Here is a 22,983-nt window from a genome sequence, read left to right as displayed (position 1 = left end):
TTGCAAATGATTCAATGGACAAAGGATCAGTCTAACAGCTCATGCGGCTCATTATTAAAGAAACAAATAACTCAATCCAAAAATGGGCAGAAGACCTAAATAGACATTTCTCCAAAGAAGACATACAGATGGCCAAGAGGTACATGAAAAGCTGCTCAACATCACTAATTATTAGAGAAATGCAAATCAAAACTACAATGAGGTATCCCCTCACACCAATTAGAATGGGCAACATCAGAAAATCTACAAATAACAAATGCTGGAGAAGATGTGGAGAAAAGGGAACCCTCTTGCACTGCTGGTGGGAATGTAAATTGATACAGCCACTATGGAGAACAGTATGGAGGTTCCTTAGAAAACTAAAAGTAGAATTACCATATGATCCAGCAATCCCACTACTGGGTGTATACCCAGAGAAAACCATAATTCAAAAAGACACACACACGATAATGTTCATTGCAGCACTATTTACAATAGCCAGGTCATGGAAGCAACCTAAATGCCCAATGACAGAAGAATGGATAAAAAAGTTGTGGTATATATATATACAATGGAATATTACTCAGACATAAGAAGGAACGAAACTGAGTCATTTGTTGAGATGTGGATGGATCTAGAGACTGTCATACAGAGTGAAGTAAGTCAGAAAGAGAAAAACAAATAACATATATTAACGCATGTAGGTAGAACCTAGAAAAACGGTACAGATGAGCCAGTTTGCAGGGCAGAAGTTGAGACACAGATATAGAGAACAGACATACGGACACCAATGGGGGAAAACTGCGTTGGGGTGGGGATGGTGGTGTGCTGAATTGGGCGATTGGGATTGACATGTATACACTGATGTGTATAAAACTGATGACTAATAAGAACCTGCAGTATAAAAAAACAAACAGAACAACTAATACTAAACTTTCATTGGGTTATTTGTATGGATATATGTTAATATAAATGTTTCAGACATTACATGAAATTTCTAAAAATCTTGTATGTTCTGGTATGTTATAAGTAATAATTCTAGTTATTACTTTTAAATGTATATCTCAGAAATAACTAAATTTCCTTGTCAATTGCATTATTATGAACTTTCATCAAATCTTTAACCGTGGTCATTTTTAAGTCTTTTGTCATTCACAGACAGTTCTGGGTGTACTCTGAGGCCTTTGCAAAAATGTTCCTATAAAAGGGTTTCATCTTCAATGAATTCATGGAAAAGACTATGACAAGTACAGGTTTCTGGTAACTGACTATACTGCTGAACTGAATGAATAAGCATTTTCAGAACTCTAATGGAAAACTGATGAATTCATACAAGTGCTAACAAAAGATCAAGATGAAAAAAAAATTAATTACATGGGATTGAGTGAACTGATGAGGATGATTATAATTTTTGTGACTTTCTGTTTGAATAAAAAAAAAAATCCCACAAGGACTCAGAGGCAAAAAATATACAAATCAATTTTCACTGCAAAGTAAAGGAGCTGTTACAGTGGAGGATTACTGGACTGAATGTCAGTATTATGACATAGTATGAGTGTGTTTCGTGTTTGGTAATTACATTCATTGTTGCTTTTGCTGTGGCCATCCATTTACAATGCTTGGTGTCAGTCTATCTCTTGTAAAAATAAAATGCAGCGTGTGTGTGGTGTGTGTGTGTGTGTGTGTGTGTGAGAAAAAATAATTAATTTTTAAAAAAAAAGAATCACATTGGGACTACTTTCTCACACCATATACAAAAATAAATTCAAAATGGGTTAAAGACTTAAATGTAAGGCCTGAAACCATAAAACTTCTACAAGAAAACATGGGCAGTATGCTCTTTGGTCTTAATAGTATTTTTTTTTTTTTGGCTATGTCTCCTCAGGCAAGGGAAACAAATGCACAAGTAAACAAATGGGACTACATCAAACTAAAAAGCTTTTGCACAGCAAAGGAAACTATCAACAAAACAAAAAGGCCACCTACTGAATGGGAGAAGATATTCGCAAATGATATAGCTGGTAAGGGGTTTATATCCAAAATATACAAAGAACTCACACAACTAACATCAAAAAAACCAAACAGGGCTTCCCTGGTGGCACAGTGGTTGAGAGTCCGCCTGCCGATGCAGGGGACATGGGTTCATGCCCCGGTCTGGGAGGATCCCACATGCCGCGGAGCGGCTGGGCCCGTGAGCCATGGCTGCTGAGCCTGCGCGTCCGGAGCCTGTGCTCCACAATGGGAGAGGCCACAGCAGTGAGAGACCCACGTACCGCAAAAAAATTAAAAAAAACAATCCAATTAAAAAATGGGCAGAGGATCTGAGGATCTGTTTTTCTAAAGAAGACATGCAGTTGGTGAACAAGCACATGAAAAGATGCTCAACATCACTAATTATCAGGGAAATACAAATCAAAACCACTATAGAGACAACACCTCACACCTGTCAGAATGGCTATTAACAAAAACACAGCAAATGACAAGTATCGTCGATGATGTGTGGAAAAGGGAACCCTCATACACTATCGGTGGAAATATAAATTGGTGCAGCCACTATGGAAAACAGTATGGAGATTCCTCAAAAAATTACAAATAGAACTATCATATGATCCAGCAATACCTCTCCTAGGTATTAGAAAACACTAGTAGAAAAGCTATACACACCCCTATGCAGCATTATTTACAACAGCCAAGAAATGGATGCAACCCAAGTACCCATCAATAGATGAATGAAGTTGTGGTATATGTATATAATGAAATATTACTCAGCCATAAAAGAGAATGAAATCTTGCCATTTATGACAATATGGATGGACCCACAGGATACTATACTAAGTGAAATAAGTCAGACAGAGAAAGACAAATATGGTATGATTTCACTTTTATGTGGAATCTAAAGAACAAAACAAATGAACAAACTTAAAACAGAAACAGAGTTACTGATAGCAAAAAGATTACCAGAAGAGAGGGGACTGGGGGAGCAAGAAAGAAATAGGTGAGGGTGATTAAGAGGTACAACCTTACAGTTGCAAAATAAATGAGTCATGAGTATGAAATATACAGTGTGGGAAATACAGTTAATAACTAAGTAATATCTTTGTGGCAACGTAACTAGACTTATTATGGTAATCATTTTGAAATGTATATAAAACATCAGTATGTTGTGTAACAGAAACTAACAGTGTTATAAATTATACTTCAAAAACAAATGAACATACAAACAAACTCACAAAAAAAGAAATCAGATTTGTAGTTACCAGAGGCAGGGGGTGGGGGGAGAGGGAACTGGATGAAGGCAGTCAAAAGGTACAATCTTCCAGTTATAAGGTAAATAAGTACTAGGGATGTAAGGTACAACATTATAAATATAATTAACACTGCTGTATGTCATATATGAAAGTTTCTAAGAAAGTAAATCCTAAGAGTTCTTATCACACACACAAAAAAATTTTTCTATTTCTTAAATTCTGTACCTATATGAGATGACGGATGTTCACTAAACTTATTGTGATTATCATTTCGTGATGTACATAAGTCAAATCATTATGCTGTACACTGTAAACTTATACAATGCTGTATGTCAATTATATCTCAATAAAATTGGAAGAAAAAAAAGAATATAAAATACAAATGTTACTCCATATTACCACCACCCTTTTTTTGGAGGGGGAATGTTATAAGATGGATATAATTATTCTCTGGGGATTCCCTCTTGGACCTCCTCTTACCCGTTCCTGTAGGAGTTCCACAACCTGCTGGACACAGTCATTTACATCACAGGAGTCTGTTTTCAGCACCAATTCCGGGCCTCTGGTTTTTCATATTCAGAATCAATCCCAGTGAAACCTATAAAAGGTAAAAGATAATAGAGGGAGTGGAAATTAAAATAGGTTTGTTTCCTCAGTGCAAGTCTCTGCTATGCTGAAGTTCATATTTATGCTGCCCCTTCTAAGTTACGGGGTTATAATATTGAAACTTCTTTCCTGGGAGAAGATTTCTAATTAAACTTTTGTTTCTTCTTTGAATACAAACAGTCGATCCTTCTTATTCGCAGTAGTTCTCTTCAATAAGTTGCCACACACACAAAATTAATGAATACTGAACCACTGCTTCTAGGAGAAATGTGGGTTTGGTTTTCTGTGGGTCTCTAGTTACCAAATTTTGTCAACCAATTAATATATTTGTTTTATGAGTGTTTCTGTTTAAAGACACCTTATTTCATATATAGTGCTGATTCATTAACACCGAACTCATGGCCAACAGCACCAGAACTCATGTCTGAACAAAGCTAATCTAACACATGTATTTTCTCCACAAGGCAGGTCAGTCTTCCTGCACTTGGGAACACTGGACAGTACTTCAGCATTGCGCCAGGGGGGCCATTTTAAACAGCAAAATCCCCAACAAAAAGAAAAAAAAAAAAGTAAAACACATGGCACTAAACAGGCCATCAAAAGGATACTTCTTGGGCTTCCCTGGTGGCACAGTGGTCGAGAGTCCGCCTGCCCATGCAGGGGACACGGGTTCGTGCCCCCGTCCGGGAAGATCCCACATGCCGCAGAGCGGCTGGGCCCGTGAGCCATGGCCGCTGAACCTGCGCGTCCGGAGCCTGTGCTCTGCAACGGGAGAGGCCACAACAGTGAGAGGCCCGCGTATCGCAAAAAAAAAAAAAGGACACTTCTTTACAGTATGAGAGCTGAAACACAAAAGCCTTGTTCAACTTCAGCTGGGAATGTATATTCCAGGTGACTAAAATTTTGCTGCTCTGTGTGTGTCTACAAGTGACAGCCAAAGCACTGTGGGTATATGGATGTGGGGTAACAAAAGTGCCTACAAGTGACAGCCAAAGCACTGTGGGTATATGGATGTGGGGTAACAAATTTTAGTGAGTAGGCACATTTGCAAATCTGGAATCTTCCAATAATGAAGATGGATGATATTTCTATCACCCTTCCTTTTTTCTGTTAAGTAAATGCCTACAGTGCCTGTGAAGAAAACAGGAATGAGTACCAAGTAATCCAGAGCATCCAATTTCTCCACAGGAACACAGGATATAGTGCCGAAACCCTGGGCATAAATCCAAACTCGACAGGATTTCTTTCCCTCTCAATGCAAAAACCAACGCCAAGTCAATCTGTCCATCATATTCACCAGGATTATCTACAGCCGAATTGAAGCTCTGCAGGGTTCTTCTGCCATCACATTAAGTGTTCAGGCAAGACAGATTAACTACTATTAGCTTAAGCAGAACATAAGTAAGGAATCCTGTTATATTACCAAAAATGTTCCACAATCAAATGTAACCAATTTAGATATTAACCACTATTTAGATTTTCCCTATCTGTACATGTGCTACCGTGGAACTGCCTAGAAGAGAAAGAACACATGATGTTAACCACAGAATGGGCTGGCTGAGCTGAAGATATGCTATTCCTGTCTTTCATATTATTCCATACCTAAGTCATTCGAGATCTGTCTGCCTTGGAATGCCAAGTCATTCTTGGGTTAGAATGGTCAACATGAACTTAAAATCATTACTAAAAAGCTTTAAAATAAACACTACAAGTCTATAGCCCATCTATTTCTTTTTTTTTTTTTCTATTTCGTATTTTTAAGTATCACATGAAGTTCTGAACCCAAGAAGAAATTTTTGCATTACCAATATTCCCAACAGTATTAGTGGTGAGTCACAGTAAAATAGGTGGGGAAAAAACAAACCTGGTTAAAACACTAGTTCTTAAGCTCTGATTCTCAAATGTGGCTACACACTGGAATCACTGGGTCCCACCCTTAAGAGATTCTGATTTCAATGGTCTGCGGTACAGCCTTGGCACTAGATTTTTTAAGTCCCACCAGATAATGCTTATCTGCAGCAAAGCTTTGAGGATCACTGTGTTAGAAGACTTGGTTTAACATTTTAAAAGCCCAGGAAGTCTCTTCCTAGTTAATTTAGCCCATAAATGGTTACAGTAAATGCATACTGTGAGAAAAACGTTTATATTTCAGTAAATAACAACTACTTGAGCGTTACTCATGAAAATAATCCAGGTATTTAAGAGTAGCTGACACAGGCATATATTTCCAGTTTAGTAAATGCCATATAAAGGCCTATAAAAGCCTGAAGTCTGCTGAATGTATGCAATCTCACCTGTCCCTGAAATGTTTACCATCAAGGCTCTGAAATAGCATTGGTAGGAAACTTTTTAAGCACCATTCTTACAGTGAGTAAATGATTTTGAAAACTGTCCAGTCAGGAACTCTAGAACCATGGCAAACCTAAAATAAATAAACATGTGTACACACATGCACACAAGTATACATTAACCTAAGAACATTTTATCAATGTCTATTCAAAGGAGTTACGAAACACCTGGTAAACAAGTAAAACACAGAAAACTGAACTAATACAAGCACATTCCCAGCAACAGAATGCAAACTGTAAGTGACTCAAGGTATTTTGGATTCAGTCTTATTATTCATCTTTGCATCCCCAGCACCAGATATAAACCTTGCAAACAGAAAGCATTGATCAAAGTGTTGAACATCCAATTTCCACTCCACCTTCTAATCCATTCGAGAAGCATTTACTGTGTGTGTGTGTACCAAGTATTATTCTTTGGGCCACGCTCTGTGCTAAATTCTAAAAATACAAAAACGGTAAAGATGTTGTCCTGGCTCACAGGGTGCTTACTCCAGCTGAGCAAACAAATCCACCTCCCTCACCAATCCATCCTTGCAAAAACAACAAAAGCAACTACAGTTAAAATAAGTAGAAGATTCAGACTTCAGGATCCTGGACACACTGTTCTGCTTCTCTTTGCAGAAGTGCACACTGGCCGTCAACAGAGAGAGGGTGACCTAGAAATTAAATGGATAAACTGTTTTCCCTCCTGTTGTCATACATTATTCAGGTCAGGCAGCCTATCCTCACTGAGTCAAGAAAGTACAGGCTTAACGGGTGAAACTTGAGTCTCCATGATGGCCAAGACTGGATACGAGCCCTGCCCAAGGAACCAGATTCACCACGGCCCGTGGAACTTGCCCCAACTGCTAATGGGCTCCCAGGTCCAAACAGAAGAGCCCAGAATAACAAGCATTTTCCTTCCTGTTCCACCTTTTCCTTTCTAGGGCCAGAAGCTGGTGCTAAAATCTACACTTCCTAGAGCTCCTGGGAGCTCCTGGAGTCTGAGGCTATCACACTCCCTGCTGGGAAGGCAAACAAAAGTTAGGGGCATGAATTGATCCCAAACAATGCTGAACCTACGTGCCCTCTGTTACTGTTAACAATAATACCGGTAATAGACCAGGGCTAATGTCGAAGGATGTCTAAAAGATAAACAGAATGACTGGTATCAAGGGCGACAGCAGAACGGGTTCTAAATGTCTCTTTCTATGTCCAAATTTTCATCATAGTTGAAACTCTGGGAGCAGACCATAAAATCGAAAATACAAGCTGTATGTACTTTGATAAAATCACAGATATGTGAAATTTAATCTAATGCAACAATCATACAGAGAATGAATTTCAGACCATTCCAGGCACTATGATATAAATAAGAATGAGACATTTTCCTTGCTCTCAAGATGCTTATAATTCAGGCATTTTTCCCAGCAGCTATGGAATGTCCTACATCTTCACTGGAACAAAGAGAACAGAAGTGGCAGCAACTATCCAACTAATAGCCAATCTAATGCTAGGTACCTAATTATACCAAATAGGCTTCCCAAAGTCCCAATCCTCTAAAACTGCCTTGTGAGTAGGATTTCAACCTGATTGATGATACTGAGTGTACACAGTGCCAGGTACTACTGGTAGGCCTGAGAGATACAACAGTGTAACAAGACCTGCTTTCTCTTCTCAAGGAGCTCCAAGTTGTTCGAAAACTTCCATCTCTTAGAAAAGATTATCAGTCTCAGATATGGTAAGATGAAACATCTAAGGAAAGACAAACTGGGAAAAAAATATTACTTACCTTTAATTTCTCCAGCCCGTGCTTTTTTGTAGAGTCCTTTGACATCCCTCTGTTCACAAACATGCAGGGGAGCATCAACAAACACTTCAAAAAAAGGTAAACTTGCACCCTCATGAATTTGCCTTGCATTGTTGCGATCCTTAGAAAAAAGGCACATACAGAAACGTAATAAAGAGTGCTCATATGAATCAAGGGTACTATATTAATGTCAAGGACAAGTAAAAGTGCTTTTCAGCTGTGTTAGTGGACAACAGACAAAGTTTAATTTATATTTTGAAAATATAAACTGAAAAAGAATAAACCCAAGAAATTATTAGATTAACACACCCATTCTCCATTAAGGATTTTTTTTTTTATTTATTTTTTTAACATCTTTATTGGAGTATAATTGCTTTACAATGGTGTGTTAGTTTCTGCTTTATAACAAAGTGAATCAGTTATACATATACACATGTTCCCTTATCTCTTCCCTCTTGCGTCTCCCTCCCTCCCACTCTCCCCATCCCACCCCTCTAGGTGGTCACAAAGCACCGAGCTGATCTCCCTGTGCTATGTGGCTGCTTCCCACTAGCTATCTATTTTACGTTTGGTAGTGTATATATGTCCATGCCACTACTCTCACTTTGTCACAGCTTACCCTTCCCCTCCCCGTATCCTCAAAAGGCCTGCTATTCTGAGATACTGGCAAGTTCCAGGAGGGAGAACAATGGATGCCCCATTAAAACTTTCACCCTAAATTTTACGAGGAAGCTGAGCCAAAGTCCAGCTTAAATGCAGATGTCAGTCATCAGGCCTCTCTCTTAACAACAGGCTCAACCTCAGCCTGAGCTAGCATGAAAGTAACTTCACAAGGGATCCATTCAGAACCCTGAGGCTAGTTTATTCACTTGCCAAACACAAACCCCTGCAGCCGCTACACATCTCTAGCATTTCCAAAACTTACTTTTCTGCATGGCTCCTAACCCCCAACTCTGCTAATACCTTCACTGCTCGGCCTAAACTCTCTCTGGAACACTGCTTCCTTTGTAAGTGCAACTCCTCTTTCTGGTCTTAACTGAAACCAAGTTCTCCCTTGAGGATTCACTCATCTTCCTGTTCTCAAACGCAGGCTCCACATTCATATTCTATAGACAAGGCAGTGCCACCATTTTCAAAGCTAGCCCCTGCACCTTCCTCCATCCTATCCCCACATGGCTCATGTTATCATTTACCACCTTTCTTACGGCCCCTCAACCCATGCCTACTTCCACTCTTATCAGATGGCCACACTTCTAATTTCAAAAAGAAAATCCCCAGGGACTTCCCTGACCATCCAGTGGTTAGGACTCCGTGCTTCCAATGCAGGGGGCGTGGGTTCAATCCCTGGTCAGGGAACTAAGATCCCACATGCCGTGTACCATGGCCAAAAAAAAGAAAGAAAGAAAAGAAAAGGAAATCCCCAGACACAAACGCTCTCAATCTCCCCTCTGCCATATAATTTACCTATATCCCCCACCTTTATCTCCTTCCCTCCTGCCGCTCCTCCCTTCACGGATCCAAAATCCCCTACTCTGCAATGGAATACTATTCAGCCATAAAAAAGAATGAGATTTTGTCATTTGTAGTAACACGGATGGGCTTGGAGGGCATTATACTAAGTGAAATAAGTTTGACAGAGAAAGACAAATACTGTATGATATCACTTGTATGTGGAATCTAAACAAATACAACAGGACTTCCCTGGTGGTGCAGTGGTTAAGAATCCACCTGCCAATGTAGGGGACACGTGTTCGAGCCCTGGTCCGGGAAGATCCCACATGCCGTGGAGCAACTAAGCCCGTGAGCCACTACTACTGGGCCTGCGCTCTAGAGCCTGCGAGCCTAGAGCCTGTGCTCTGCAACAAGAGAAGCCACTGCAATGAGAAGCCCGCACACAGCAACGAAGAGTAGCCCCTGCTCGCTGCAACTAGAGAAAGCCCACGTGCAGCCATGAAGACCCAATGCAGCCAAAAATAATAATAAAATAAATAAATTTTTAAAAAATACAACAAACTAGTGAATATAACAAAAAAGAAGCAGACTCACAGAGATGGAGAACAAACTAGTGGTTACCAGTAGGAGGGGGGGAAGGGGCAACATAGGGGTGGGGAGTCAGAGGTACAAACTATTAGGTGTAAGATAAGCTAAAGGATGTAGTGTACAACATGGGGAGTAGAGCCAATATTCTGTAATAACTGTAAATGGAAAGTAACTCTTAAAAATTGTTCATAAGAAAAAAAAAATCCCCTTCCTGCTAATGAACCTTGCTCAATCCATTATTGCTGTTGCATCTGGAATTTTCAACCTCCTCCTTCTCCACTGGCAACAAACAAGTGAAAGTCACTCTCTTCCATTAAAAAGAGATGAGCTAACAAATCATACAAAAGTTCCCTCAATCCTGGCACTTTCCAGGCCACATTTTATACTACTAACCCTGTGTACTGAAATCGTGCTACTCCCCGGTCGTTCCTATGCAGGCTCCCATGCGGCACTGGTGTTGCCCACATTCTACCAGGAGACCACTGCTCACACTGCACAGTCCCTGAGCACTTTTCTCAACTGCTTTCACTTTGTAAACTACCGCATATAAACCAACACTCAAGCCTGAACTCTGGACCTCTCCCGAAATTAAACACACCTTTCCAACTTCCTCCAAAATACACCCACCTGGAGATCTCTCAGGTACCCTCAAACTTAACACGTCCAAAACTGAACCCACTCTCTTTTCTCCCAAGCTTGCATTTCCCACCTATACTGCCCAAATCAAGGGATGACGACACTACTCACCCAGAATCCCCAGAGTGTGTCTGGTTTCCTTCCCTTTGCCGTCCCACCCCCTGCATTTTGTCACCAAAGTCCTTCAGATTTTACCTCTAGACATTACACTAACCCAGCCTGCACTTCTTCCCTAGCTCCTGGTTCAACCTCATTTTTCCTGCCTGGACAACACCCTTTTAATACATCTGCTGGTTTCCAGCTTTGACCTGCTCAAAGCCACACTCTACACTGTCCCCAGGATGACAGAGGATGCAAATTCAACCACGTCACTAAACTCTTCAGAGACTGCCCAGCACCATCAGGGTAAAACCCAAGCTTCTCAGTGTGAATCGTCAGGCCTTCTCCACCTGGCCCCACCATTCTCAGTCTTGCACCTGATGTTCTATTGATAATTAACACCTACCTGGTCTACCAGGCTGTTTGGGCCTAATGCCTTTGCCATCCCCCCTGCCAAAAACACTCCACCTCTCTCCTCTGGCTACAGCAATGTGTCCCCTCACAGCACAGCTCCATGCTAAGCCCTCCAGGAAGCCTACCCTCATGTCCAGGCCAACTGAGGCCTCACTTCTGCTGGGTTCTCAGAGTACCCACCATATACCTCTGTCACAGATCTCATCCCAATATACTGAAATAATTTCAGTAGCTTTATAGCCTTAGTATCTGGCAGAGTGATTAAGTCGTGATCCTACTATTCCAACTGTCCTTTTAAATGAAGGTGTTCCCCAAGTTTCCATCTGTGACTCGCTTCTCATTCTATATACTCTTTTGTACACTCAACTTCATCAAGGTTTCAACAATAAAGTTAATGATTCCCCAACTTTTTTTTTTTTATTTATTTTTGGCTGCACTGGGTCTTTGTTGCTGTGCGTGGGCTTTCTCTAGTTGTGGCGAGCGAGGGCTACTCTTCGTTGCAGTGCACGGGCTTGTCATTGTGGTGGCTTCTCTTGTTGCGGCGCACGGGCTCTAGGAGCACAGGCTTCAGCAGTTGTGGCACATGGGCTCAGTAGTTGTGGCTTGCAGGCTCTAGAGCACAGGCTCAGTAGTTGTGGCGCATGGGCTTAGTTGCTCCATGGCATGTGGGATCTTCCCCGACCAGGGCTCAAACCCGTGTCCTCTGCACTGGCAGGCGGATTCTTTAACCACTGCACCACCAGGGAAGCCCCTGATTCCCAAATCTTTATCTCAATTCTACACAACGTTCCTGAGTTCCAGAACCAATTTCCCAATGACCCAGTGGTCATCTTCACCGAGATACGCCACCAGCATTTCAAACCTAACCCAGCTAAAATCAAACAGTCATCTTCTCCCTTCCTACCCTATATTTTCTAACTCAGTCATACCATCTTCTCTTCTGAAAGCACCATCCTTCATGTTCACCCCCAAATTCAGCAATCAACCCGGGCACCACGTTCCACTGATGCTACAGGCTCAAGAGCCCTCAAATATGCCCCATCTTTTCTATTCCCATGGCCGATACCTCAATTCACTCCAAAAGCCTCCTGACTAGTCTCCTACCTCCAGACCCTTCCCATTCCAGGCCTTAAGGGTGACCTCACTAAAATACAAAGGCACCAGAGACACTATTCCCCAGTAGAATCTCCAACTCTCAACCACCTGTGGGGCAAAGTCCCGAGCAGTCCGGAGTTCACCATCAGACCTCTGCAAATCGCTCGAGCTTCATCTCCCCTCACGTTCATCCGGAAGAGCAGCCAAAACAAACTACCTACAGTCCCCCAAAGACCTAAGTCCCTCACATTTCCATGCTTTTGCAAATCCTGTAGCATCTCCTCTGTGAAATAGTTTTCTCCTGCGAGAAAACTGACTCATCTTTCGTGATGCATTTCAAGCAGCACTTCCTCTGTGAATCTTCCATAGCACCTTTATATACATGCACCTAATCACTTGCCTCACGATACTGCAACTGTTCGCATCTCTATGCTCCCACTACCTACTGACTCTTCAAGGGTAAGAACTATCAGGTTTACTTTTACAACCAAGATGCCCAAGGTTAGTGGTGACAGAGAATACGCATATCCTATAATATATGATTTGGTCCAAATATTACCATGAATTTTTTAATTTATTTATTTTTTTTTTTTGCGGTACGCGGGCCTCTCACTGTTGTGGCCTCTCCCGTTACGGAGCACAGGCTCCGGACGCGCAGGCTCAGCAGCCATGGCTCACGGGCCCAGCCACTCTGCGGCATGTGGGATCTTCCCAGACCGGGGCACGAACCCGTGTCCCCTGCATCGGCAGGCGGACTCTCAACCACTGCGCCACCAGGGAAGCCCTATCATGAATTTTGACATGACCTAAGCATAGTCCGAACCTCATTTTCATTCTTAGTGCTTTTGGGGGTGAGATCAAGAAAAGCGTTGCTCCGTGTTATGGAAACAACGGAGCCAAAAAAACAGATCAGCGTATACTTTTCAATACCCAGGTCTCAGCTGCTCGCTCTCCAAATTAGGTGTTACTAACTTTCTCTTTTTCCAAGAGTTGCAGAGCTTCCCAGAAAGTGCAAGAAAATCACTGTTACTATATTACTATGAAAACTGTTTATATCCTAGAATTCAGGAACTCTGACAACTCTCATACACTTCATCATTCAGGATACCTTAAACTGACATACTGACACCAATCCCAGTGTTTCAGGAAAATGAAAAGTACCTAGTCCTCAAAGAACCTTTTAGGACTCCTGCCATGAGTGAACCTGTATGATTAACACTCAGTCTCACACTTATCTATAACCCTTACAGCTCAAATTTAGTTTTTGTTTTAAAAAAAAGTCTAAGTAACCAGACAGATTTATGATACAGTACTAGAATTGCACTATTATTTACTACACTTACTGAATATCTATTACACATCAGGCACTATGCTGAAAGCTGTGAATGCATGATTTGCCTAATCCTCAGAGCAACCCTACGAGGTAGGTATTATCTGAGCTTGGAAGGTTAAGTAAATCGGCCAAGGTCCTAACAGTAACTGGCAGAGCCGAGATTTCAGTCTCTTGTTTCTGGCTTCAAAGCCGCTGTGTTTAACTACTACAGTAACTCACCTGTTCTTTCATATCTGGGCTTCCTAAGGGGCTATGCTATCATTTAACAAACACTAAATATCTACCGTGTTCCAGGATCTGGGCTTGGCATCAAGATTATAAAGATAAATCAGACGTAGTCCCAGCCTTCAAAGAGCCAGCAGGGTTTAGAGACAGCAGAGCACAGTGGGCAAGAGCACAAGTTCCACTGACACTGTCTGGGTGCAAATCCTTGCTTTGCCACGTAAAGCGTGTGAGGTGGGGTGACTGACACTTCTGTTTCCTCACCTCCACCCTCCTCACTGGGTGATGAGAACTAAGTGAGCTAATTCACATAAAAGCACTTTAAAACTGTTACCAGGGCTTCCCTGGCGGCGCAGTGGTTGAGAGTCCGCCTGCTGATGCAGGGGACACGGGTTCGTGCCGCGGTCCGGGGAGATCCCACATGCTGTGGAGCGGCTGGGCCCATGAGCCATGGCCGCTGAGCCTGCGCGTCCAGAGCCTGTACTCCGCAACAGGAGAGGCCACAACAGTGAGAGGCCCGCATACCGCAAAAAAAAAAAACTGTTACCAGTACACAGTAAGCGTTCAATCAACGTTAGCTGCGATTATTATTATTATTATTACTGCTGCTATCAGCACCACCAACCAAAGAACTGGTATTTATAATAAAACAATGTGCTATGGTACAATAACAGGGGCACCAAAGACAGGTACCCAACAAAGCCTGAGAGACTTAGGAGGAAGAAATACCCAACCTGAGTCTCAGAGCATGAACAGGTGTCAACGGATGCTGAGGGGAGGCTAAGAGGAAGGAGAAGAGGGCCTTCGAGGCAGAGGGAAACAAAATTCTCGTGGTGAGAAACAATGTGATTTTTTTCAGAGAAATACAAAAGAGTGAACTAGTGCTCTACAGTCCCTAAAATAAGAAACAGTGTGATGAAAGATGAAACCCAAGAATTGTGAGCAAAGAAGCCACGACAGGACACATGTTAAGAAACCTAAGATTCTCCCTGGTGTTTGATACATGTTGAGTATTTATTATAGGATTTCTGAACTGAAAAGTCAAACTTGAAATAATTTGGCCATTGACTTGTTCAACAACTTTGATTATACTTTGGAGGGGGGCGGTGGGTGTGTGGGTTATAGCAAGCTTTTCAGAAACGAATTTACTCAGGAAGTTGCGGCACAAAAACGCTGTAGGTTAATTGTTTGAATTTGGATTTAGCCTCAAAGTACATGTCAGTGTCTAAATTATTCGCTTTGCCTGACACCATATCCTCAATACACGTAATTATAACAGCAATGGCGCAAAAGCCACATACCTGAGTATAAGGTGATATAAAACTTGTGATGCACACTAAGCCAGCATCTGCAAACAGCTTAGCAACTTCTGCGATGCGTCGAACATTCTCTTCTCTGTCTTCAGGACTAAAGCCAAGATTTTTGTTGAGACCTTGACGAATGTTGTCACCATCCAAAGTGTAGCATGGAATACCATGGCAAACCAAGTACTCCTCCAAAGCCATGCTTACTGTGGTCTTTCCTGCTCCCGATAAGCCTAGAAGTGAACAGTCCAAACAGATTCCACACGTAAAGTTAGGGGGATAAGTAATAAAGAATTTTAACCACAGGCTTAATTATATTCATTATTCAGGGCAGTCTCTTAGCAACATCCTTGTCTAATATTTCTCTGTAAAATTTTACTACATCTTAGCTAGAAAAACATCTGTAGTTTAAATATAATAAGCATAAGCATTTATCTTTTTTTTTTTTTTTTTTTTGCGGTACGCGGGCCTCTCACTGTTGTGGCCTCTCCCGTTGTGGAGCACAGGCTCCGGACGCGCAGGCTCAACAGCCATGGCTCACGAGCCCAGACGCTCCGCGCGGCATGTGGGATCTTCCCGGACCGGGGCACGAACCCGTGTCCCCTGCATCGGCAGGCGGACTCTCAACCACTGCGCCACCAGGGAAGCCCAAGCATTTATCTTTTTAGTAACTTCTGTCTAACCCCGAAGGTATCCTAGAAATCACTGAGCTACAAAGGCTTAACCAATTTTAATATTACACATGGTTGGGTAGATATTCACTTTGTCCTCTTGTTACCACTATTCTAAAGCTGCATGCCAATTTTAAAAGAAAGTTATATGACCAAATTATTTCTGGTGAGGAAAGAAAAAGAAAGGACAAAAGTAAGTGAAATAAATATTAGAAAGTTACCTCTATATCCCAGGATCACCACCTCCCCAAAGCACCTGGGAATCCAATTTATAATATAATTAACCTTGAAAGAATATCCTCATTTCACCTTCCTCTACCAATGTTTAGTCACTAAACGATGAGGAATAAAGGAAAAGGAAAGAGTACATGAGTACATTTATGCACTAATACTTGCCACCCTGGTGAGTGTATCAGAATTCACAACCAAGACAGGTACTTCCCTGGTAGTCCAGTGGCTAAGACTCCGCCCTCCCAATGCAGGGGGCCCAGGTTCAATCCCTGGTCAGGGAACTAGATCCCACATGCCACAACTAAGAGCTCGCATGCCGCAACTAAAGATCCCACATGCCACAACTAAGACCCAACGCAGCCAAATATATAAATACACAGATAGATATTTCAAAAAAAAAAATTAAGATAGTTATGAGACAAGAGATAAAACACTGAAACCTAATGTACTGATACTTTGACATGCTAGTATAGAAGGCTAACTGAAAAATCAATTTTAAAAAGGATGATCTGTTAAGAGGATCAATACAGTGTTATATGGTTTCTACATTAAAAATGTATATTAACATGAGTACAGCAGGTAGTATTTTCCAAAGATTGACTGAAAGCTTGTTTATAATGTGACACTGCCACTGTCACACCCAGAGGTAGAGTATTTCTCAGCCCTTGAATCTGGGCTGGACTTAGGAGTCGCCTGTAGCCAAAACAATATAGTGAAAATGATGAGCATGACTTCCAAGACTGGGTCAGAAAAGGCCATTCAGCTTCTCTTTGGATATTGAATTGGGGAGAAGCCAGCTGTCAAATACTCTGAGACCACCGTGCTAGAGAAATCAGAATTAGGTGTTCCTGTCGATAGCCTTAGCCAGCTAAGCTCCCAGCTGACCGGCAGCATCCACTGGGGAGTCATTGCGGACACCCAGCCAGTTGTGGCTTTAGATGACTGGAGCCCAAGCCAGCACAACTGCAACCAAGCAAGGCCCAGGGGGGAACCGCCCAGTGGAGCACTCCTGAATTCCTTACCCACAAAACAGTGAGCAAGTTAAAATGGTTGTTTCACACCACTAGGTTTTGGGTAATTTGTTACATAGCAACAATGACTGAACAAAGAGATGGATGTTGGGGAGACTAGGTTTTTCTGTTCCTTGTTATTGTTGTTTTTAACTACCAGTTGAACACTAAGTATCAGGGGAAAAAAAACTGAAAACATCAACTTCTTATACAACAAAGACAACCTAATCAACTATATTCCAATATAAAATAAAAATTTTAAAAAACACAAAGATAACCTAAACTACAATTAAACTGTCTGTTTATACATACATGTGTACGTGTTTATGTATATATTTAATTTGAAACAAAGAACAGACACTGCTGAAAACTGAACTAATGACACAAAATTTCACTGAGATGATTATAGTGAACGTAGACAAAAAGGCTAGGAAATCAAAGTGGTTAGAGAAAATTAATAGATAATGCAAGACAGATAATCCAAAACTAAGATAAAGAAAACTGGTATGCCAAAGAGAAACCAAATGTACTAGATTGAAGAGCGTCCTCCCCAAAATTCACATACAGCTGGAACCTCAGAATGTGACCTTATTTGGAAACAGGGTCTCTGTGCATGTAATTAGTTAAATTAAAATGAGGTCACACAGGACTACGGTGGGCACTAAACCCAGTGACTGAAATCTTTATAACAAGGCCATCTGAAGGCGAAAGCAGAGACTGGAGTGGTACCTCCACAAGCCAAGGAACGCTAAGGATTGCCAGCAGAACCAGACGCTAGGAGAGAGGCATGGAACAGATGCTTCCCCAGAGCTGACAGAAGGAACCATCCTTGATTTCAGATTCCCAAACTGTGAGAGAATAAACTTCTGTTGTTTGAAGCCACTCGGTTTGTAGTGATTTGTTACAGTGGCCCTGGGAAACTCATATACCAATCAATGTAAAAATACAAAACCAGAAAGTTTATCCGAAATAAGATGTAAGAAAAAACAGTGTTCCAAGAAAATGACATACAAACCACTCCATACCTGGACAGATGTGGTTAAGCTACTGAATTGCAAGAAAAAGAAAGAAATCATGACTTCCGTTTCCAATAATATCAAAAAAAAAAAGTGAAGGCTATAAATTTGACAACATAATTAACAACCTTGATCTGATGAACGTATATAGAATATTGCCCACATCAGGGGAACACATTTTCTTTACAAATACACATTTATGAAACTGATTACATCCTACACTGTAAAGCAAGTACCAAAAAAATCTGATAAAAGTATTTATAAGCATCATTAGTGGTAAAATAAGTGGAATATACCATGTTTAAGAAAAGGAGTACCCAATATTCTAAAGATCAATTTCCTCCCAAATTGACCTTTAGATACAATATAATCCCAAATCAAATCCCAACTGGATTTTGGTGGAATTAGTTAAACCTATTACAAAATTTATACAATACAAAGAGCCAAAAAAAAAAAAGTCAAGACATTCCTAATGAAGAAGGTAAGAGGATTTACTCCACTAGATTTCAAGACTCTACAAATATATAGTAATTAAGACAGTGTGGCAATAATAGAGCAACAGACAAGTATACCAGCGAAATAGATCAGAGCTCCCAGAAACAAATCCACACATAAGTGGAAACCTGATCTATGACAGCTGGCACAGCAGATCAGAGAAAAAGGATACCCTCATCTTGGGACAACTGATTATCCATATGGAAAGAAAAGAAAATGGATCCGTCCCTCACACTACACGCAAAAATCAATTGCAGAAGGAAAAGGGCCTAAACGAGAAAAGCAAAACTTCTGAAAGAAAATATACAAAAAGAAGTAATTCTTCAGGCATGCAGATGAAAAAAGGGAAGCTCCTTAGAAGAAGAAGAAAAAGAAATTGGATTAGTCACAACATTTAATAGTAGAAATGTCTGCCTCTTATGACAACTTGGCTGGGTAAAAATATATATTTGGTTCATACTTTCTTTGTCCTGGAATTCTTAAAACATTACTCCAACATAAAAACCCAGGGAGGGCTTCCCTGGTGGCGCAGTGGTTGAGAGTCCGCCTGCTGATGCAGGGGACGCGGGTTCGTGCCCCGGTCCGGGAGGATCCCACATGCCGCGGAGCGGCTGGGCCCGTGACCCATGGCCGCTGGGCCTGCGCGTCCGGAGCCTGTGCTCCGCAACGGGAGAGGCCACAACCGTGAGAGGCCCGCTTACCACAAAAAAAAAAAAAAAAAAAACCAAACCCAGGGAATTCAGAATCCAACGGAAAGCCATCTTATAAAAACCACTGAACAAAAAAATACAGACCATAAAAACTTGACTCAAAGAAAGAGCTCATAAGTGGGCATGCTGTAATAAAAGAACTGACGGGAAGGTGGTAAGGTTGAATCAATTTACTTACAGAACTCAAATACAAACACCTATGGAAATTTAAGATTTGGAACAGAATGTGTCACAAGCCTAGACACTATAAATTTAACAATTTAACATCAATCTAGACTTAAGAATGAGGAGATGGGAAGAACTCAAAAATGCTCTCTACTTTCATACAGAAACACACAGACCTATCTACAGTTGAAATTTTCAATTTATAAAAACAGAAAATGGGAATGCTGTTTTTTGGCAATCAGCAAAAGTTTTAAGGATGGGTAATATCCATGTTGACAAAGACATTGGAAAATGGACCCTCATCCACCTTTGGAAAATAAATAGGTATAAATTTTAGTGGGTTGTATGGCTGTCGGCATAACTGATGCCAACTTGGTGCTTCTTTGTCATCAAGGCTTTGTAGTTAACAGATTAATGTTCGTTAGGTCCAGGTGGCCTCTATGCTCTGTTAGTCCCCAAACAATGATGAAGACCTTTGCTAATATATTCCTGGTGCCCAGAAGACTAGTTACCCATTCATAAATCGTGACTTAGGAATACACTTCCTGTTTCCAAGCACGTACCCCCGTACCCTAGGTTAACTATGAAATTGTCCCAGTGGCCCCTCAGCAGTGCAGAGTGCAGCTGTGAATGCTTCCAGATCACTGTTTGCCAGATCCCACCCTGTGAATAAGTTACCCTATAACATAAACTGATCCACTGATTACATGGAGCTGCCTGCCTTGCTTTTCAGTCTCAAGACTCCTTCTCAATTCAGTGGGCACTTTTCATTCCCTCTGTCCTCCAGCATGGGTAAATTGGCAAGATGCAACAAAATGTTATTTAAAACTCTTAGAAGTGAAAAAAGATCCATCATTTTTAAAACCACCTCCAAAACCTGGATCAATTTACCCTCTCAAAGAGAGATTCTGGGAAAATCAACACAAGAATCGATCAGAAGCCAAAGCAAAAGAAGAATCATTAGAAACTGATTGTGTGAAATTCTTTACCACTCATTCTTTCTCTTCATATGGTCTACATTATTAGCCATCTTGAAGGCAGAAGAATCCAGGTCCTATTTGCATGCAGAATTTTATAGAATGTACGGTAGTTATCAACTAGAAAGTAGTTTTAAGCTGCATTCTGATTTTTCCCCTTTAACAGCAATTTTGTAAAGAACGAAAGGAATTACCAAAAGAAAATATGTTATTATTAAGCAACTTTGTCAGTTACATATTATGGTGCTCCAGATACAAGAACAGAGCTCAAAATGTAAGGATCCTTACTCCTGGCTCAAGGCTGTCTATACCACTGCTTTCGAAATAGACTGGCTTGTCTCTCCAGACCATACCTGTTAGCCAAACCGTGCAACCACGAAAGCCACCTCTGGTCCCCACCACCTGACCTCTCTTGTTCCTGCTGACGTGGTGAGCTTGATAGGTGACATTAGTGGCCCTCTGCATCCCCTGGAAAAAAAAGAAAGAATTCTGGTTTACCTGAGTCCCTTAAAAGGTAAACATATATTCCTTGCAAACATACAGTAACTGCCCTATGTAACATGCCAAAAGAAAGGAAAAAGATGAAAACTACCAGCTTTTTCTTTCTTTAGAGTACCTGGCACGGTGTTCAGTTCTTTACAAACACCAATTAATAAGTCTGCAAAGCCCCTCAAGGATGCAGAAATTCCTACTACTGTGGTTTTCCAGATGAAGGTGTTAAACCTGAGAAAAGTTAAATAACTTGCCCCAGTTCCCCTGACTGGTAAGTGGCAGACTCCAGAGCCCAGTCTTCTCACTCATTCATTCGTTCAACCACTGTTTCCTGAGGCCCTACTAAGTATACCAAGTAAACAAAACAGGGTCCCTACTCTCACTGAGCTCATTCCACTGGCAGGAGACAGACCAATAATAACACTTAATTATTAAATCAGAGAGTGACAAGTGCACTCTGAAAATAAAACAGGGTAAGAATGGAAAGAGAGATAGGGGATGAGTGCCTCTTTAGGCAGGATGATCAGGAAAAACCTCTGAGAAGGTGGCATCTGAGCAGATTCCTGAATGAAGTGTGGAAGGGATGTCTGCAGGTATTGTGAAATGCATGATGAAAAAAATGGAAGGTAATTGTTGTTCTCTCAAATTTTCTTCTCCTTAAACAAAAAGGGCATAAAATTACATAGGTCTCAAAGGATCTTAATAGACGTTTCTCCAAAGAAAACAATACAAATGGTGAATAAGCACATTAAAAGATGCTCGACATCATTAGCCAACCAAGAAATGCAAATCAAAACCACGAGATACCACTGCACACTCACTCGATAACTATAATCAAAGAGACAGGAAATGACAAGCGCTAGTGAGGATATGGAGAGATTAGAATCCTCGTACGCTTGCTGGTGGGACTGTACAGTCACTCTGGAAAAGAGAAGTTCTACAAAACATTAATTATAATTATCATATGTCCAAATGATTCCCACTCCTAGATTGATGCTCACAAGAAACGAAAACATGTCCACACAAAACCTGTACACATATGTTCTAGCAGCGTGACGCATAAAAGCCAAAAGGTGAAAACAACCCATTTGTCCATCAATTAATAATCAGATAAACAAAACTGTTTAATTGTATGGTATATACATACAGTGGAATATTATCTGGTAATAAAAAGGAATGAAGTACTAATACAACCTACAATACAGACAAACCTCAAAAACATTATGCTGGGCTTCCCTGGTGGCGCAGTGGTTGAGAGTCCGCCTGCCGATGCAGGGGACACGGGTTCGTGCCCCCGTCCGGGAAGATCCCACATGCCGCGGAGCGGCTAGGCCCGTGAGCCATGGCCGCTGGGCCTGCGCGTCCAGAGCCTGTGCTCCGCAACGGGAGAGGCCACAACAGTGAGAGGCCCGCGTACCGCAAAAAAAAAAACCATTATGCTAAGTGAAAGATGCCAGTCACAAAGACCACATATTGCATAATTCCATTTATATGAACCATCCAGAATAGGAAAATCTAAAGAGACAGAAAGCAGATTAGTGGTTACCTCAGGCTGGGATGTTGGGAGAGGAATGTGGAGTGACTTCTGATGGTTATGGGTTTCTTTTCAAAACTATCAAATTGTACATTTTAAGTGGGTAAATTGAACGGTGGGCAAATTATCTCAATAAAGCTGTTTTCTAAAATTAAAAAAATGAATCACATAGCCTCTATTTTCTCCTCCTATGGAGCAAAAACATAATTTAGATTCTTTTCAACAAGTTATGCCTTTATAAAATAGGTAAGTGTCAGCATTCTTTTAACAGGGTGTTCGTATTTGATACTGCGTATAGCTCTTATTTTTTTTCAAGACAGTTTTATTCATCATTCACTCAAAGATATCTACTGAATGCACACTACATGCTTGACATTCTTCTAGGTGCTGATGAAACAGAAGTGCACAAAACCAGTAAAATCACCATCCTCCTGGGGCTTCTCTAGTCTTCCCTCCCAGGGCAGAGGTTCTCAAAGCGTGGTCCCTAACCAGCAGCTTTGGCATCTCCTGGGAACTGCTAGAAATGCAAATTATCAGGACCTGCCCCAAGGAGACTAAGTCAGAAACTC

The 22,983-nt window shown here is 41.3% G+C and overlaps 1 protein-coding gene across 1 annotated transcript in view; it reads right to left on the bottom strand.

Annotated features, from left to right (window-relative positions):
* The window catches only part of PAPSS1 (3'-phosphoadenosine 5'-phosphosulfate synthase 1), a 109,859-nt gene that overhangs the window by 75,937 nt on the left and 10,939 nt on the right, over window positions 1–22,983 (bottom strand). Inside the window, 5 exon segments of the mRNA XM_032632852.1 lie at window positions 3,708–3,787; window positions 3,790–3,825; window positions 7,953–8,091; window positions 15,111–15,346; window positions 20,742–20,856. Coding sequence (XP_032488743.1) covers window positions 3,708–3,787; window positions 3,790–3,825; window positions 7,953–8,091; window positions 15,111–15,346; window positions 20,742–20,856 — 606 coding nt within the window.

This window comes from Phocoena sinus, chromosome 5 (genome assembly GCF_008692025.1).
Source record: "Phocoena sinus isolate mPhoSin1 chromosome 5, mPhoSin1.pri, whole genome shotgun sequence".
NCBI classification, from domain to species: Eukaryota; Metazoa; Chordata; class Mammalia; order Artiodactyla; family Phocoenidae; genus Phocoena; species Phocoena sinus.
This window is presented reverse-complemented; position numbering and strand designations above follow the sequence as displayed.